Source organism: Seriola aureovittata, chromosome 9, assembly GCF_021018895.1.
Source record: "Seriola aureovittata isolate HTS-2021-v1 ecotype China chromosome 9, ASM2101889v1, whole genome shotgun sequence".
NCBI lineage: Eukaryota > Metazoa > Chordata > Actinopteri > Carangiformes > Carangidae > Seriola > Seriola aureovittata.
The window spans coordinates 12,420,303-12,439,729 of record NC_079372.1 but is presented as its reverse complement, the minus strand read 5'-3'; the positions used below and the strand labels follow the sequence as shown (position 1 = coordinate 12,439,729).

Genomic DNA, 19,427 nt, shown 5'->3' with positions numbered 1-19,427 from the left:
TCCCTGTTGCCTCTTTATTTGTGTGTTCACTCATCTTGTCTCATGTCACCATTGAACTTTTGGCTTTTCATCCCATCTCCACCAGAATTGCCTGTCACATATTGACAACCTATGGTTCTCCTGCAGGTATCGCAGCTGAAGCGACACTGTGTTTTGATGCCTTCAGAGTTGCTCCATTTGTCAGAGGGCAGTCAAGGTCAATGGTTGTGCCAGGATGAAATGTTTGGTCTCCGCCCTTCACGTCTATTTCATAAACATTTCCCCCGCTGAAGGATGGACAGCTCCCTCTCAGAGCCAGTGCAGGTGTAATGTAGCACAGGAGATAAGAGCACAGAGGTGCAGGCACACAAGCTGACAGTGAAATATCATCATAGCTTCCCTTGTCAGTCCAAACGACAAGCCACTGCAGTAGGCACAGGCTGCAGTGACAGCAGCATTTTAACACAGCAAACCTGTTTCTACATTATATTTCTTTTGCATTAAAAGATACATTCCAGCACAGCATGATGAACACTATCTTACAGTTCAGGGTTTCATCTCGCCCTCTCAAACCCGGTCACCTAAATGTATCGCTGCGAAGACCTTTTAATACTGTTGTGACATTACAAACTGAAGTTTCAGACAAAACTTTGTGTTGAAACAAACTGTTTTTTTTGTGCTTGTTAATTGTATCAGCTGAGATTAATTAAAATATTAAGCATTTTTCAAATCGCCTCGGCTCCAGATTGTGCACTGACATTAATTTTCATCTCAACTATAATTTAAATGGCAACTTCTATGAAATATGTCAGTGATAACAACTCATCTATTCGCAAAACAATTCTGAAGTTTGTGAATGTATAGATAGATGGTAAAAGCCCATTTATTTTGTATCAACAATCACATATTTGCCTGCTGTTGTCTAGAGAGCATCAAAAATCTAAAATAGTTCATTGCTTGAGGTTGTGAATTACAAATGACACTGCTCAAATAAGATATTTGTATTAGCTTGACTGTTGCGATGAAATTACATGTGAATCCTGCAAAACTATGGCTGCATCACACCTTTGATACAATGACGTGACTGCTGCTGGAGTGGAAATACTTACTTTAAATACTTACTGAAATGTGAATCACTGGCCAACATGAAGAAAAAAAAACACTTTAACAGAACGACAGATCAGATGATTGTTTCTGTGTAAGATGTAAATAGGAATCTACACATCAGCTCATTTTCATAGATATGCAACAGACGTCACAGATGTATGCTGCTGTTCCTGGAAAACAAATCGCCATGTTGCCTACAGATTGTGAGATTGATATCTGCAGACAAACCTGCTTTGTTCATAAACTAAACCATGCACTACAGGTTCACAGCATCCAGCCTGTAGACCATGGAAATAATTAGTAAAACAAGCCATGTCGCATTTCTTTTTAGACTACACAAGAATAAGCAGAACACAGTTTTGTGGTACCACACTCTAATCAGACAATCTGTAATGATTTATAGATTGTAATCTAGATATAAACAATTAGCAAGATTAAATTTTTGTGAAAAATCTCTTTTGCTGGTGCTTATCTCCTATTTGGTAGTAATGCAGATAAAACTATAATCCATTAATAAACATTTATGGGTTTTTTAGTTTCTAATAAGCGTGTGCAGCTTAAACAGGACGTTCTGCGCATGAAAAGTAAGAAGGTAAACTCTGTGCAAAGACAGCAGCATGCTAACCAGTGCTCTTACTCTGCTCGCAAAGTCACTGAAGCCTTTACACCACAGAGAAACAGAAGTGCTTGGATGGCACTAATTTCACTAAGTCCCGACTGATGGGTTTGCCCCTAATGCTGCTGAAGGGCAGCCAGCGCATGGGAGTAAGGATATGAACAGTTGGCATAGGAAAGAGCTACGCGGCGAGCAGTATCCGGGGGGGGGGGGGGTATGACACTGCAGGATGTACAAGGTTATGTGGAGGGGCCACACCTGAGGCAGCATGATACCCTACCTGGTGAAAGGAAAGGTGTGCAACTGGGGGGTCCAAGGGATGAGTGTCAGCCTGAGGTTTGGGAAACTGGGAGTTGGATCCGCAACATTGATGGTATTTGGAGTAGTGGCTGAGGTTCTGTTGAAGGGAGGGATGCACGACTTGAAGCAGAAGGAGGCTGGGGGCCACACTGGAAATGTGGATCTTGGACTCATGTTGCTTCAAGTAGTGGCAAAGGTCCTCCACTGGAGACTAGACAACTTAGGAAGAGTTGTCAGACCCATGAGGAGGATGGTTAGGGTGAGCTGGAGAGGCATGGGCAGAGACCATAGCTGAAGTGATAGAATTGTTGGGAGAGGCCGTGCTGTCTAGCTGTCGATTGGCCAGAGTTTGCATTGAAGCTCCAAGCTGAATCATCATTTGAGTAACTTCACCAATAATATTTTGCATATCCACAAACTCTTTATGAAGATGCTGGGATGCTGTCAGCTGGCTATCCACTTGGTATATAAATGGAGCTGCCACAGATGCTCCTTGGCTCTGTGAAGCTGCATGTGGGATGTCCTATAACTACAGCCAATGGGCTGTGTTTGATAGTCAACTAAATTGGAGGGGGACTGAGCTTGTCTAATGGATCTCCAAGGTGCTCCATCCATAGCATTCACCATCTCTGCCTTGAAGGGCTGCGTAGAAGATATTTGACATTAAGGACTGTATGGAGGCATGCTGATTTCCAGGTAATGTGCTGAACACTGTGGTTGTGCGGTCAGGCTCTGTCCTCAAGGCAGATTGGGGGCTACAGCGAGAGTCAGAACAGAACTTCTGAAGAAGCAAATAACAAACCTTTAAAGCATTAGTAAATTATTTATTAATCCCTATAAAAACATTAGTCACTACCTATAATCCCTTTATAAATTGTACCTAATAAAGTGGAACTAATTTTGAATATAGACATGGATGTTGACCTTGAGTGACCTTGTCCACTCACTGTTTTGTTATAGTTTGGAATTAAAGTCTTTGAAGGCATTTTTGTGTTTTATTGAAATATCTCGACAAATATTGGATGGATTGTCCTGAAATATGATTCCGCTCAGGTTCAACTGTAATAACTGTGGTGATCCTCTGACTTTTCATCCAGCATCTTCATCAAATTTCATTTTCTTCAGTACTTTGTTTTATGACCGAATATCTGCATTACTAACATTCCCATCTGCCTCAGCTGTAATTTGTGTTTGATCTGCTGAAGTTATCATGGTAGCATTTTCATGGTGAGCATGTTAGCATACTGATGTTAGCATTTAGCTCAAAACACCACTGTATAAGAACAGGCTCACAGAGGGACTAGCATGGCTGCAGACTCATAAGTGAATAAGTCCAATCAAATGTAAAAGCCTCACTATTCCAAATATTTACACACATTATATGGAGCCTATATATTTATTCAATATGATATTTTTCCTATATTTGCAAATGAAATAAAATAAAAAATATATAAATAGATTTCTTTTGGAATACCATAAACTGTTAAACTGTTAAACTGCAGGCAACATACACTCTATACAGTCTGAGGGTTACTCCCATTTGGCTGCTGTTATTCCATTGGCTCCTTCTTAAAAACGTCACAGTCAGGTGTTCACTGATTGGCCACCCATCAACCTGCCCTGAAGCTAATTGGTTCACCTGGCTGAAGTTATTTCCACCTGTTGTGATAGTCACTTCTCGTCGTGTAGTTTTACTTCCAAGAACAGTACAGCCGCCGGAGAGGAGAGAGGTGCACCGCCACTATGGACTGAGACCTGAAAACAACTCTTATTTTTTTTTTTTTTTTTTTTTTTTTAGCAGCTGTTACATTTAACCGAGACGTCATTTCCCCAACAGCCCCGGTGAGTTATCAGGAAATCTTTCTCTTGGAAGCGAGTGCTTGCTTTTCTCAGTTTATCTGGTGTATACAAAGGGGTTACAAGTTATGAGGGAAAACGTTGTTTAGTTCCTTAAAAACCACAAATCAGTGCTTTTCTGAAAATGTAATCCTCCCTTGTTTAGACTGGTGTGTATGTGTGCGCATGCATGTGTGCGTGCGTGCGTGTGAGCCAGCAAACCTTACAGGTCTCCAGGCTTTTTTTTTTTTTTCCCCCTGTAGCTGATGAGGTTGTGTGTGACTGACCCTATTTGCACAGACAGTGTCAGTTATCATCAGTCTCGGTTGAGAGGACTTGAAAAGAAATGGAGGGCCAGGTGAAATACTCCACAAGACACTCCTGCCATTGTTAGAAATATTCCTACATATGACCAGCATTATTAATCACCTTTCATGTTGTGTTAAAGCCTATTATTCCTTTCAGGGATGACACATTGATCACAAGTGTTTAATAACCTGAATATTTGGTGATGTAGAGAGTAGACAATTAGTCACGAATAGGCTCAAATATTTGCACATAAATGTCAATAATAGTCATTTTAGTGGGACATGCTGCCAAGCTAAACATTAATGAAATATTTCTGTTCACTCCAGCAGGTTGAGAGTTGCACAACCTGGTGTTCACCATGAACTTTCGTTTACTGTTAATCATTAAACGAGTTCTCTGACTGGCTGCCCTTGAACACATACCTCAAATTTTTCGACCCCCTCTTTACAAACACACTGTAATTTGTCATCATGGGCTGTAAATGACGATTCCTGGGTTTGTAATAAAGCTGGCTCACAAACCGTGCAGCTGTTCTCACAGTAAACACATCAAAGACCTGGAGGAGACCCTCCCCTTTATAGTTAAAACGTTTTATCGTCTGAGTTATAATTCAAGTGGAACGCCCAGTCACATCAGGGTGCTTGGGTGATTTTGAGGGTTGTCTGAAAAGACAGGGAAGCAAGCAAAGTGACATTCCTGTCACTATTAAATCCTGAGTCAGCTGTGGGTGTAGTGAGCTTTCCCACTGCTGCCCTGCAGGTTTGTTGTCATGTTCAGGTTTGAGAGGTGTTGGCTGCTGAAGTTTGGACATTTGTCTCTCGTTCTGCTTATCTGAACAGCCTAATGGGAGTTAGCAATAATTAGCACTTACTAAAGCTTTCTATGGGAGGCCCGTGGGTGCTTTGTCAAACAGCTTTTGTTGCCAGAAAACATGTGTGAATGTGGGTGTTGGAGATCAGGTTTTCCCCAAATGTCCTTGCTATGTCTTCATGTCAACAGGCCAGAATGTCAGTGCGCTAGATTAACCAGCCTTGGGGTCGGACCCCGACATATATCTGAGGAGTCGCAAAAATCTCTTTCTCTCTGAGTAATTTTTGCTTGTCTCTTTTGTCTTTAAACTCTTATAAATAAAATATAAAATCTGGTTTATTTTTCTTCATTCTTGAGCAGCAGCTTCAACTTCAACCTGTCATCTTCTTTCTTGTTTCAACACACAGGCACTTGTTTCTAGGAAATTCAAGTTGAAATTCTCACAGACGAACATGACTTGATAAAAGTGAGAATCAAAGGGAGAGAGAAAAACACTTTTTGAATTTTTTTCAAATTAAGCTTTTTCTTCTTGTCAAATACTGGACCTCTTCAGGACTCTAAAAATCTTTCTAATGAAACAGTCTGAAAATAAGAACTGTTCATAACTAACATATCTTTAAGGGGTTCCAAGCCCAAACATTGCATAACCACTTCTCTAGAATAGATCAACATCGCAAAGGAAAGTCTGATTTTGGAAAAGTTTATCCGTGTTTACGACAATATGTTGGGGAATGTCCTCTTAATGCAAAGTACATGTTTGATAAAACCAAGGCCTTCGGCAGGTTTCTAGAAATACTGCGGTTCCAACCCCATGATTCACAAAATGTTGATCAGACATATTGAATTTAAAGCTTTAAAGTGCATGAATTATTTGAATGTTTTCATACTTTATTCATTCAGTGAACTTATTTCCAAAAGCCTTTTTCAAAGTATTCTCTCAATAGAATTAATGATGTATTTATTCATTTTTTGCACGAAAGCAGTTATATTTAGTCTAAAAATATTTGAATGTGTCTCTTATATGTCCACCATGTGCTATTGTTTTTAAGTTGTGGAGTGTAAATTCCTACAGGCCGGTAAAACCCTCAGTGTAACCGCTACAGCTCAGAACAAAACTCATGTTTTGTTTTGTCCTCTTTGTCTTTTGTCATTTTTAGAATTTGACTGATTGATCGCTCACCCTCTTTAAGCTGCCATCATTAAATGTTCATGCAGTTCATTGCAAGAAACATCAGTGGCTGCCCCCATTTTTATAGAAACACTTATTGTTTCACACATAAATGAAATTCAAACTGCATCGTACTGGCAGAGGGAGACTCTGTCTGTGGGGACTGAGTGTCTGTTCGTCCTCAGTCAACTTCACTCTCTGGTAATTATTATGATAACTCACATCCTTCGTGCTGTATTAGGGCCTGGAAAAACTTTTTGTCATTTTGGTGGCTAATTCACAGACAAACAGTGACACTGACTCATAGAGGGAAAGTTTAATTCCGTTGCTTTTATATGTTTCATCAAATGTTCTCTGAGATAAGAGAACAATAAAGTTAGATTTGCTCTGTGTCCACGAACACACCTGAACCTGATTGTGCAGCCGCGTCTACGTGATGAATAGATGTGTAACAGGCTGTAATGCTTTTCGTATTTGAATACAGTGTATTGCATTTGTGTGACCTAGTTAAGCAAAATCCACGACAGAATTTGAGTTGATAAAGTATTATCCCTTCATGTCTCAACTGCTGTTTGTTGGTGGTATTTGTTTCTGGCACATACTAATACACTGTAAGTACCTAGAAGGGGAAAGTAAGGACGTAAGAACTTTGCTTTAAGTGGCATTTTCTAAAAGGTCTTGTGAATTCATTTCCTGCCCTATTTGTTTCTAAATCATCCGTCTTTGAGTGAGGATTTTGAAAATCCCCATCCTTGTATCCTTTTAGCAGATGACAAGCCAGTAATAATCCCTTGAGTTTTATTTTGGCTTGCGTGCTTTCCTCAGGCCTGACACAGGATAATAGGTAGGAAACACAAGTAAGCAGTGTAGTGCTGCAACAAAACACAGCATATCAGCTGTCTGTGACTATGTCATGCAAATTCACAAACAAAGATGAGCATTTTTCTCTTTTTTACTGAATCATAGTGACTGCAATGGCATCTAACAAACAATGCTTAAAGCATCATTATGTAACTTCTGATCATATGTACAGCAATACCTTAGTGCCATGATGCAACATATTCTCTTCCTGTGTAATAATTCAAAAAGCAGCTGTTGTTGTCGTAAGGCATTAAACTAATATCAATAATTTGTCCAACCAACAGTCAATACCCTTCAAATCCTCAGTCTGCTATCATAGAAGAGAAAGAAAAGCAAAAGTTTGAGTCTGTTTTCAAGCAAAAACATCAAATGATTAATGGATTATCAAAGTAGTTGTTTAATTTATCGTTCCAGCTCATATGCCACGTATTCTAATATATTAATTTTCTAGAAACAGATGAAGGTAAAATATTAAATATTCAACCCATAGCCATCCATTCTGGTTATGAACTGATGTGCCACACCTGACAAAGGTATCAATATGTATGACAGAGGTCTGTAATTGTATTCGCAGACATCCATCTTCATGTTGCTCTATTAATTTGAATCCAGGCCACGTTTTAATGTGTAAGTAAAATGTTCACTAATTCATCCATTCATTTATTTAATGTCGCAATTAGCATAACTGGTTATATTAAATAGATCACAGTGACTGGCATTTGGCATCTCATACTCCCCTTGTTACGTTAATAGCAGAGTTATTACATAATGAGGGTCATTTAGCTCTGAGCTTTAATTTATGGCATGAATTTGTCACACTAATGGAAAGATTTGACGCTAATATTTGTTGCTGTTTTGTTGTTACTAACTCATTTTGTGATCTATTTTAGCCTCAAACTATGGCTTCATCTCCTTTTTACCTGTTGTAGGAAGTCACTGTTTGCATCATGGTTTGATAAATTGTGCAACGTGAAATAAACATTTTGTAGTAGCTGTGCCACATGTGAAAATTTCGTCTGATTCCAGTTTGGTCTTTTCATCCTGTTCTTTCGTTTTCTCCTTGACCTTTCAGAGTCTTCCTCACGTTGACTCTTGGTGAGATTTACACAATTATAACAGGACCGTGAGGCCCAAGTCCTGCTCTCATCCTCTTCCTTGTGCAATGCCGAAGAGTGACACGTGGCCAGGTGGTGTTGCCATGGAATCCTTGAGCAATATGGACAGTGCTGGGAGCTGCGACAGTGTAATCAGCATGAACTCTGGCTGTGTGAGTGCTGCTGTAGATCTCCTCATTTCAGTCATCTGTCCCACCGACTGTTTATTGTACAACACACTGACACACTTCACCGTCACACTACTTTCCTCTGGCCTTTCTGAATAAACATGACTCTTGGCAGTGCTTCTGTCCTCGGTTGTAACAGGGGAAACAAAGAACTGAGATTTGCGCATCAGGTTGAAATGACGTGTGCCTGGGCATTTACAGTCAATATGAGACGGTTAAATGGGAGGCGATGAGAGGAAGTGAATCTGTTTGAGGTGAAACGCTCTCATGTTTGTTCAGACGGAGGCCTCTAAGGAGTTCCAGTGAGAGTTGTTTCTTTAAAGATGACCAGAGGGGACAAGATCTTAATCTGTTCACAGGCACCTGTAGTTACCTGAAATAAATTCTTCTGACAGGCCAATCTAGAATGAAAGAGTCAAGACCAGGACAGGAGTGTGTCATTGCTTTGCAGCTGTTTGAACACTAAACAGCTTTGACCTATTGCCCCTGTTGCGTCTCTCATGTGTTTAGGGTTAGATGTAGGACAGACGGGTCGAGATGTTCTGTCAAAATGCATCATTATATCTGTAATATATTTCAGAGTGTCTTATTTTTTTTTGCGCAGAGTGAAGATAGTATGGAGCATTTATCTGCAGAGGAGAGGGCGTGTCTCATGTATCTGGAGGAAACCATCGAGGCGCTGGAGGTGCAAGAGGACAGCGGCTTATCCAATGATGAAGATTCTGGGTTACAGGCAGAAGAAATAGGTCGGCCGAAAGTAGACGGTATGCTCATTTGATATTCTGCCCTAAATGTTCTCTTAGTTGATTGTCTCATACCTGCATCATAACTTTAATTACTGTGCTTTCCTTCCTTAGACATTTCCATTTTCAAGTCTGATGAGTTTGGAAGAGCTGACCATCATGCTGTGAATCAAACCTCTGAACCACAGTCCTTTCCTGTTTCAGCAGCTAACACAAAAGGTCTCATCTCAACACCACTGAGCTTGACTCAACCCAAACCTCCTGACACTGAATCAGTCCCTCCATCAGCTACTCGGACTCGGGTGCTGTGTATATCCACGGATGGAGATGCCAAACCAAAGATTGTCACGAGTACCAAGCTTTGCTCAGGTCAGTCCACTAAGGCCTCTGAAATAAATCTGGGTTTGATCCCTCCTCCCTCAGACTTCATGGATGTACCATACCCTCATGCACAACCAAAGAAAGTCCAAGACCATCCTCCACCTGCAGAGATATCCTGTAACAAGCCAGGAGCTACTATTGACTTGGAGAAGCTACGTCAGAGAGCCTCTGCGAAGAGAACCGAGGGCACTCCAAACATGGCCCCACCTGAAGTGCCCCCCACCCAGAGTCCACCAGCCATCACCTCTGGCCCCCAGTTGAGTCCTCCCACCGAGGCTGCTGAGCCCAGAGGTCCTCCGGCTGTGGCCCCTAAGCCCAAGAAGCTTCCTCCCAACATTATACTGAAGTCACACAAGGCAGCAGTGGCTGGCTCTGATGGCAGCTCGGGACATTCGGTCCCCGCTAGCAGTGACCGGGTGTTGATGGACCCTCAGAGGGTCCGCTTTGAGGCTCTCCGAAAGCTCGGCCTGCTAAAAGGCGATGAGGCAGATTCAGGTCCTAAAAACTTTCTCCCAAAACTCGAAGATCATGGGGAGCTCCTCCTTCTCCACTCAGCCCAGCAGCTCCACATACACCCCCCTTGACACCATCTAACACATGTGTCAACAGCCCACCTCGTGCCTCTGTCTCTCTACAGTCTCCTGCTGTGTCACCATCAGCTAATTCTACAGCCCCTGATATTCTCCCAGCACCTGCTGCCTTCAGTGACCCCCTCGCACCTCTGCCGTCAGATAATGAATTGTCTGCTGTCAAAGATGTTTCAGAGGCTGAAGTTAATGCACAGGTGAATACGCCTCCTTTCACCCCTCCTACCCCGACCAAGCAGTTAATGCCATTCAAGATCATAGGTGTTAAATCAGCCACCCTGGAGCGCTCTGGTCTGGGTCTAAGCAGCTATATGGCAAGTCAAGACTCCAGTGAGGCCGGTAAGGGTGTCAGCGGCGAGCTGAGTCCCAGCCATCTGCGTAACAATCGGCCACGCCCCGCCTCTCTGGGGAGCAGGAAGGAGTTTTCAAGTGCTCAGGGAGGGGCTTTGCAGCCAGGACATGCCAAGGGTCAAGAGCCGAACTCAAGGAGGTCAATGCCTGCTCACACCGCCTTCCAGCACTCTGGAGACTCTCAGAAGCTGCCTCGATCGCAAGGCATCAGTGTGCTGATCTGCCCTCGTGCAGAAAATGAGGAGGATCGCCGTGAGGCCCTGAAGAAGCTGGGGCTGCTCAGGGACTAATGCATCGCCACTACTATCTTACACCTCATCTAACTGCCACAGAATCCCTTCAGACACTTTATTTCATACACAATTGATGAAGGCATTACAAACCTTTCGGGAAGCAGCTTAACCACATATTTATGCATGTTTCATTTTACTGATTTAAGCTATTATAACCAGAGACTGCCTCATATGACTTGGATACTGTCATGCCCACACTTTCATCTACTTGTTACTGATATTGTACAGTCATATGTACAGTGTTTTGTTTCTCATTCGACTGGCAATCAAGGACTTTTTGGATATTCCTGACTCTCTCACTGTTCCTGTGGTTTTTGTAAATTAAATACTGTTACTTGTACGAGGCAACAATGAGTTATTTTGTCACTATATGTCTCATGATCTACAGGTATGAACCTTCTACATCACTGTCCACTTTCACAGGTTATTCTGCGTTACAGTGACACCATTGTGAGGCTGGTTCCCCTCTTACTTCTCCTTTTATATACTTTGAAAGGTCATTGTTAATACTTTCACTTCCTAAAATCCTGGGGGAACTTTCAGTCCAGCTTTGTTTACCACAGGTTTTTGTTTTCTTAAGCACTGAACCTATTTGTGCAGTGCAGTTTGGCTCATAATTGAAGGCTGTTGGTTTAATGCATAAAAATGTTGACAGTGTGTTGTGTATTGCTAGAACATACAATACTGACACTCAAAGCAAGTAGTCGGTGGCCACTTGGTGATAAGAATCTGAAATCCGTTGACCGCATGGCTGCACAGTGATACACAAGCTTGTTACATAGCAGCAACATATAGTGCCACTATGGGTCTGTCAGTTGCACATTAGCTGATCAAACAAGTTTTATTCCAAGAATTGTTTTAACTTCCGGAAACATACACCCTCCGCATGCTGCCCACAAGTACTTTATGTGCATTTGGAATATGTAATTTGTTTTCCTCTGGTGGCTTATGACACATTGACCCTCTTGTATTATGTCAAATCGCATATTGAGGCACCAGTTTTCTGGCTCCGCTTCAGCTTCACCCCTTATCTGATGTGATGGTGCGAGAACTGGTGAAACCAGTTTTTCTCACCTGCTGGTTAAACCTTTATGGAACACCTTTGTTGCTCCTGATGGCACATTTATGAGCCGACGGGCTGTCTCAAAAACATTTTAACACTGCTGCAGGCATTTAAGACAAATAGATTTGCTCTTTCTTGTAATCTGCTGTTAAGGTCACCTACTGCAGTGAAAATTAAGCTCAATTTGAAATATATTTCTCTGAGGTATTTACACCACATTGCAGTACTCTAGAACTTGTAGACAATACAGCACAAGTTTTTATATCAACTCACTTTTCCATGTTTGGACTAGACCATAACTTTCTAGAAGATGTTGGAAGACCGCCACATCCAAAAGTAACAAACATTTTGCTGGTAGAGCAGCATAGTAACCATTACTATTTTATTGTGCAATTAAATCTACTCACAGTGTAGGTGTGTTGTCTCTAAATGACTGCATCAGTGCCAGGCGCCACGTCATGTGTCAGCGTTGTGATTCTTTGAGCCCTGCCCTGCACACCTTTTTTAATTTAGCCTTTTTGTTGTGTTGATCACACCCAAGGTTTCTTCTCAGGATGCATTTTCATCCATTATCTAATTTGCATCTAATTTTATCTATAAAGAGAGTATTTCCATATGCTTTTGTGGATATTTGTACACGTATTTTTCCTATGAAGGTAAACCCCTGAGTGTTATTTGTCAGAGGAAAGAAGAAGAGCCAAGTGGAAAAAGAATTTGAATGCTGTTTTGAATACTTTAGTTAAAAGATAAAGCACGTGTGCATAAGTTGTAATAATGATTAATTAAATTCTATTCATTATACTCTCAACACACCAAAAGCTATTATCAGAATAAGAATCACTGGTGTGTTGCATTATTATTAGTTTATCTTATAGCGAATACGCTCTTTTACAGTAAAGCCAGGAAAAGAGGAAGCAGCTACGTGGTGTCAAACTAACATAGGCTGCTTTGTGCTGTTCTCTGGCATGTTGGTATGTGAGCTATCTTTCTTTTCCACCTGCTCTGTCTGTTGTCCTGCTTCGAGCAGACCTGACTGACAAGGACTCACAGACAGCTCCTGTCACTTTCACTGTGAACCCTGGTAGGCATCATAGATGAGCTGCTACGAATAACATACCATATCAGCCTGCATACTTTCACTGATTCCCTGCATTCTTGGTGTGAATAAGTTATGGAGAAAAGATGGAATCTAAGATTAAGTAAACCTTAAAATAATCATTATGCAGCTGTGATATAAGAGTAAAGGGGCTACAGCTTTATGACAAATTATGTTTATTAAGTAGAATAGAATTGGGCTTGTTCATAGTTTTAAAAATGTAGACAGTCTTACAGCATGTAAGAAATATATTGTGACCCTGTTAATCACTCTACAGCAGATATTCAAACTGTGAGGTGCGTGTCCCCAGGGGGGCGCAGGAGAGTTGAAGGGAGAGGCAAAGATGGCTATTAAGGTGAGGTGAAGGGGACAGGACAAGGGGAAGTTGGTTATTGTGATTTGGCCCGTTGATTAGGGCTGTTTATCACCAACCTGGTCAGCAGCTGGAGCAGCAGCAGTGGATGTGACACACAACTAATGGAGACAATTAAGGTATTTTTTCCCCCCACCGAGTTCAACTCTTTGTCAGAGTTATAATTCGGTCAAATCACAGACATTTTTACATACACACATTTTATATTCGGTGTGTTTTACACTTTCCAAGGATATCTTTAACAGTGTTGTCCAATAAACGTCCATAAATCCGCTATGAAATCAGAAACAAACAACAAACAAACGAACTGGCGAACTCGCCTGAGAATCAGCACGTTTTTAAGTTTTCTTCAGTATCAAAGTGGTCCAATGACATTGTTTTTGAAGGTGCATTGGTATATTGCAAACATAATCTGCTAATACTTAATTCGGCATAGTTTTAATGGTGCCAATTTACCAAACTGTTAACAAAAAGGCTAAGAAAAAAACAGGTCTCAAATTTAGTACAAAGCTAACTAGCTAACTTCCTGTTTACAGCCCCCAAATTATGGAAACTGTTGTTAAAAACTAATAACATTTTTATCCTCAAAGACAAAGAATGATAATTATAGTTTCGAAATCATTTGATATTAACCTAAACTTTAAATGTTTTCACTATCAATATTTTTGACATTACTAAGCTTGTGCTGAATGACAGATAGTGTGGTTCATGTACTGTACATGTACGGTGGCGGTGGTTGGTGCTGGTTGGGTGGTGGGGGTCAGTCAGTTGTGTGTGAAGAGGGGCCAGCGGTGTCAGAGTTTGAAAACCTCTGCTCCACAGAAACAGCTCTACCACTGGAGGGCAGTCCAGATTGATGTTTGTGTACTAGTACAATAATGCTGTAACCAGACTGTGGCTGATGTACAGGATTTAAGATTGTGCATACAAATGCATATTTTTCACATCACATGCTTTATGCAGAAAAAAATTTTGAATTTAAACAATTCTACTTCTGCTGCATATTACAACTCACTTGAATCCAAAAATAGTGGGAAGTGGCTATGATACATTTTTCTGCGTGCCAAAGAGCTGATGTTGTAACTAACAGATGTCTTTTGTTTGCATACTCTTTATGTTTTCTTGATGAGTTCTAATCCTTTAAAGATGATTCATTACGAAGCTCTTTTTTTTTTATCACTCTCATTTATGAATCATATGAGGTCATAACAGTTGTTTTTAAAGGGCATAAATGAGGATTAGGCTGCATTTGCTGTGGATTTTCTGAGGTTTTATATCCAGTAATTCATAATAAACAGTAATATAATAATTTTATTATCATCCACACAAAAGCTGGGAAAGAGCATCAAGTCAGTTTGCTTTGAATTCAGCCAAAGGGAAATTACTTTGCATCAGTGAGTCCTTTACTGCCAACAATGCTAAACAAAAGAAGAATCCAAATCCATGACTTTAACTCAGTTTCCATTTTATTTGCCTGACATTTCCAAGTGCTTTTGAAGCTCAGTCATTCAAAATGTGGAAAGATTTTTGGATTTTGCATCTGCAATAATGAAATTTGGTTGACTAATTAAAATGAATTTGGTTCAGCTGTTGATCCATGAAATGTCTCATAAAACTGGCTTTTGTATGGGAAACAGGATCTGCTGCTTTCAAAGTGAATAAGTAATTATTTAGAGTTTTGAGGTTTATTTGAGGTCAGAATAGGCCTGAACCAGCGTAACTCTGAGAGCTCAGCTTGGTCCTGAGCTGTAGTTTTTATCTTTCCAAACAAAATCGCTTTGTCTTGTTCCTTCCAGAGGAAATGATTCAGGTCAGAGTATTAGCAAAGAATGTAAGAACTGAATGTGGGCGATTTGCTGGAAGTTTTTACTCATCACAGTGTCACAATGACCCTTAAGCATAATCATCATTTGTGCTGACCTTGGAGAGCCTGACATGGTTTGAATGGGATCTGAAATTTGGTGTTTCACTCCCGAAATACTTCAGGTTTTGTATTATTTGATATTTTATGACACACTTTTGAACCTCAACAAAGCTCCTTGGAGACACTCCCTGGGGTTAGCAGTTAGAGCAGGTAGGCGTAGCTGCTGCACTATCAGGCTAGACAGTGAGCTCATGGGACTTCCCCACCGTCCTGGTCCTGTTCTGTGCTTACCTACTTACATACTGTCTGTCTGAAGGAGGCCGCCAAAAGCCTCGTCCCTTTCTCCAGATATGAGTTGATCATAGAGGATTAGTGGAGACAAAGTGGCACAGAGCCACTGCTGAGTGTGCTGGGGTTTAAGCATGCCCAGCCCAGTTCTGTGTCATCAAAAAGGTTTACTTAAAATATACGGGTATTATCTTTCTCCTCTGTGTGGGTGTGTGTACTGGCGTGTGTGCGCACAAGCACTGTTATCCAATTTTTTGTTGTATGATGGTGATTGATACTTTGAATGATACAGGCTCATCAGAAAGGATTAAAGTTAGGATCTTAACAGGACAAAGTCTCCCTCTCTGTCTCATTTGATCTTGATGGGTCCACTTGATTACAGGTGTGCACACACGCTCACACACACACACCAGATGCGGTATGCGCACAGGCCTGTATCCCCTCCAGCACCCGCACGCTCACTCATGCAGCTAACAAGCCCGTCCGTATCATGTCTACCTCCCTGCTGCAGCATAAAGACTCGGGTAACATGACTGGGACTCAAAGAAAACAGTCCCTCATAACCCAGAGCCTGAGGGTACCTGTGGTCATAACACTCATGAGAAGGTTTCAGCTCATGTGACATTTCCACTGGTGCGATGTTACAAATGCAACACAACTTAAATGTGCTTTTGCCACTGGAGTTGCTAATCTTTGACATGCAAGAGTAAGTCTTTAAGTTAGTTAGAGTGGCTGTGTGTGACACCTCTGTTTCGTCCCACTTGATAACTGTGATTCCCCCCTCCCTCTCCCTCTCCTGCTCTCTGTTAGTGCCAGTGACTGAGGCTGTGGTCAGGAGGCATTCCTGGGGCAAACCCACAGTGTTCGCTGGGATGCCTGTACTAAAGTGTGGAACTCAGCAAGCCACTCTGCTCCCCTGTGGTGCTGGCATGGTGAGTACCAAGAGATCCTGCTGGGCCTGCGGTGGTGTCGGTAACCTCGCATAGGAAGCCCCCGCAGAGAGGAGAAAGAAGGGAAGAAAGAGGAAAAGGTTCCGAGCCGTGAGTCTTGGCATTTTCACACATAAATCTTTCAGACAATTGGGGAGCATAAAAGTCGAACTGGAAGAAAGTAAATGAGGAGCTGAGGTGATGTGTCCCTGTATATGACCATCTGGAAGAGAACATTAGGCTCTCTCCGGGGCTTCTAACTCCTCAGTTCATTAGCATGCAGTAGAGTACAGTGTTGGCTCTCGCAGACGCCTCCCAACATGCATCCATCTTGCATTTATCTTACTGCAACAGCTGTTGGGGCATTGTCTGACTTTGATTTTTCGGAGTCAAAATTACAAGCAGGTAGTGACAACACTGTCTAAAACAACTGTATGGAAATATTTGTTGCCTTCTGATTTCTGAGAAGTGGAAAATTTTGGACTTTCCAAACACCCGTTGGTGGAGATAAAACAGTTGTAGCAGTTGTTAAATGTGGTGTATCTCTGATATACATCTTTCATTTTTCATAAAGATCCAGATGGTGCCATGTTTGATCTCTTTAAAAAAAATAAAAAAAGCTATAAACTGATACTGCCTTCAAGTATTCACTTTATGCAGAACAAGTAACGGCAGCTTGGGGTCAGTCACTCTGCAGCAAATCTTACAAACAAGTTGCTTAAAAGCCGTTTCAGTCTCTGTGAGAAGAGGGAATAATACAGTTTCATTTGGCTTATTGTCTGTGAAAGATCCTCACTGCTCCTTCGACACCTTCCACACTCACCCGCTCCCCTTTACCCAGTGTGTAGTCCTTTTTCATGACGAGCGTCATAAATTAAACATAGCCTGGGCTTCCCTTGTGCGTCTGTTGGTGAAAAAATAGCTTGGTTTGGTGCACGTTGTGATGCCCGTGCACAGCCCTTTGTCTTTAATGACGTGTTGCCCTGAAAGTGCGTTGATCCTCCAGTGTGACTTGTCTTCAGTCTCTGTGGCAACCGTGTTCTGACTTTCTCAAACTCCCCGAGTGACTCTGAGCTCATTTGGTTATACAAGTGCTCACAATTACCCAGAGATTTGGACACAGGGACATGGGATATTTCCATATCCCTGACGGATGTTGTTTTAATTACACTGAACTGCTTGACTTTGTGCTGTGGATTTACATGTTTTTTCTTCTTCCGTGGACGCGAAGGGGGATTCTCGGAAGGTTATTCCTTTGTACTGAATCTCTTATTTATTGAAGCCCCTGGTCTCTGGTAAAACGTGTGGTAGCATGGGAAACCATATTAGATAACATGGTTTATGAAATATCTGTCTTTCAATGTAAGGCAGTTACAATTTGACACGTAATCTTTAAAGCACAGGTAATGACAAAATTTGGATAAGATGCAAGATAATGAAAAATAATCCTCTCTCCTCCCTCTCTGTCATTTGACGATTCATGTTGTGTGTGATTCAAATTCTCTGCATCATCTGAAGAAAGAAGAGTTGTTATCTCCAATCAGCCTCATTGTGAGACCCTAATTATATTTGATTGAGAAAAAAAATTACACATGGGAACAGGCGTGATAATTATAGTGCGGAATCTGCTCGTACGTTGAAATAGAAACATAAATGCATCAACATAGCTGATTAAGTTAGGCGATAATACAGGAGATAGCAGGTGTGGAACTACAGATGCTATTCCTCTGCAGGGTGCTCCCTGAAAACAACTGCCATTGACGGTGAAATGTGGCGCAGTAGCTCAGTGGGTTGTGCTCCTGGTAATGTGAGAGAGGTCTGTTTTGATTCATGTAACTCCTCAAGCCTCATTCCTCTTCAGGTCTTGTGGGTAATGGTGTGCATACAGGGCCTTGTGATCAGTGATTTTCAGGAATGGTTGATGGTGCCGGAGTGAAAACTTTAATCCCTATTCCTCTTCAAAACACTTTTAGCATACTGATACTGTTTCATCTTTATTTGGTTTAAGGAAGTATTGGCATGAGGAGTTTTGTTTTTACAACATGCATCAAAAATACCTGAATGAATCTCATTATGACTGATTTCTGACACCAAGCAGGGCTTTAGTTATTCAACGCTAGGAGCAAAAATCAATGAGGGAAATGTGGCAGTTGAGCTGAATCTCCTGCAGGGATAATGTGGTGTTGGTCATAGTTTTGGAACCAGATGACACAAATTATCTTTTGCATTGTTTTTGGTTCCTATGCCAGATGATTATTATATAAAGCTTTCATCAGTGTTCCCGTAAACAGTTACTGATTGTTAGTTATCATACATACTGTGTTTTGAACAGCTGGTGTAGTTTATTCAGTCAACATAATAACTTAATATCAGCAGGGCTTTTTATATTAAAAAAAAGAAAACATTTTCCTTCATATGCATAGGCTATTTTCATATAAGTCACACGTTCATTTGGGTTGCAGTTCTTCATGCAGTTATAACAGGAATATGAAATTGCTTTGGGCCCTCAATTGACCTTGAAATAAGGATGATATGCAGGGAAATCAGTTGATGTATGAAATAAAACTAGGTTTTCAATTTCTATTTTCAAATGCGTTTTGCAATTTAGTTCTTAACTCTGTCAACTGAACTTTTAACTTCACTGAACTAGTATTGGGCAGATGGCATGAAGGACATTAATACTCACCCACCCATTAAATAGTTTAGTAAAAAAATGTTTGTGTCTTGATTTGGCTTTTTATTTTAAATGTCAGCATTTATTGTTGACAAACTGCTTTATTGACAACATTAATCCACCATCCGTGAGATGTAGTAACATCTGCGCTTCACCCATGACCCCATGAAAATAGGCGTTTATTGGTCTGTTAGTGGGGCTGGATGAGCTCTTACACAGTCTACTGGAGTAAGAACAAAATGCAATCTCGAGGCTATTACTTTTTCCATCTGAGATATTTATAAATCCATCCGCCGTCTTGTACCCCTTTCAGCCATTGCTTTTACCAACGCGACGTCCCGGGCCACTTTTTTTTTTTGTTGGCGCAGGTGGCACTGGCCGGCCAGGTGAACAACGCACGAGCCACCAGACCCACCGTGGCCGTGCACGTGGGGGTAACCTTTAGGTTAAGTCCAAGCAGCACGTGTGTGTGTGTGTGTGTGTGTGTGTGTGTGTGTGTGTGTGTGTGTGTGTGTGT

General features: G+C 41.3%; 1 protein-coding gene across 1 annotated transcript; it reads left to right on the top strand.

Moving 5' to 3' along the window:
- The first annotated feature begins 3,679 nt into the window (after positions 1-3,679).
- LOC130175476 (specifically androgen-regulated gene protein) lies at positions 3,680-10,963 on the top strand. Its single transcript, XM_056385994.1, is given in 5 exon segments — positions 3,680-3,844; positions 8,059-8,253; positions 8,873-9,032; positions 9,126-9,890; positions 9,893-10,963. Coding segments are annotated over 4 exon segments (1,758 nt in total). The 5' UTR covers positions 3,680-3,844; positions 8,059-8,148; the 3' UTR covers positions 10,621-10,963.
- The last annotated feature ends 8,464 nt before the right edge of the window (positions 10,964-19,427 follow it).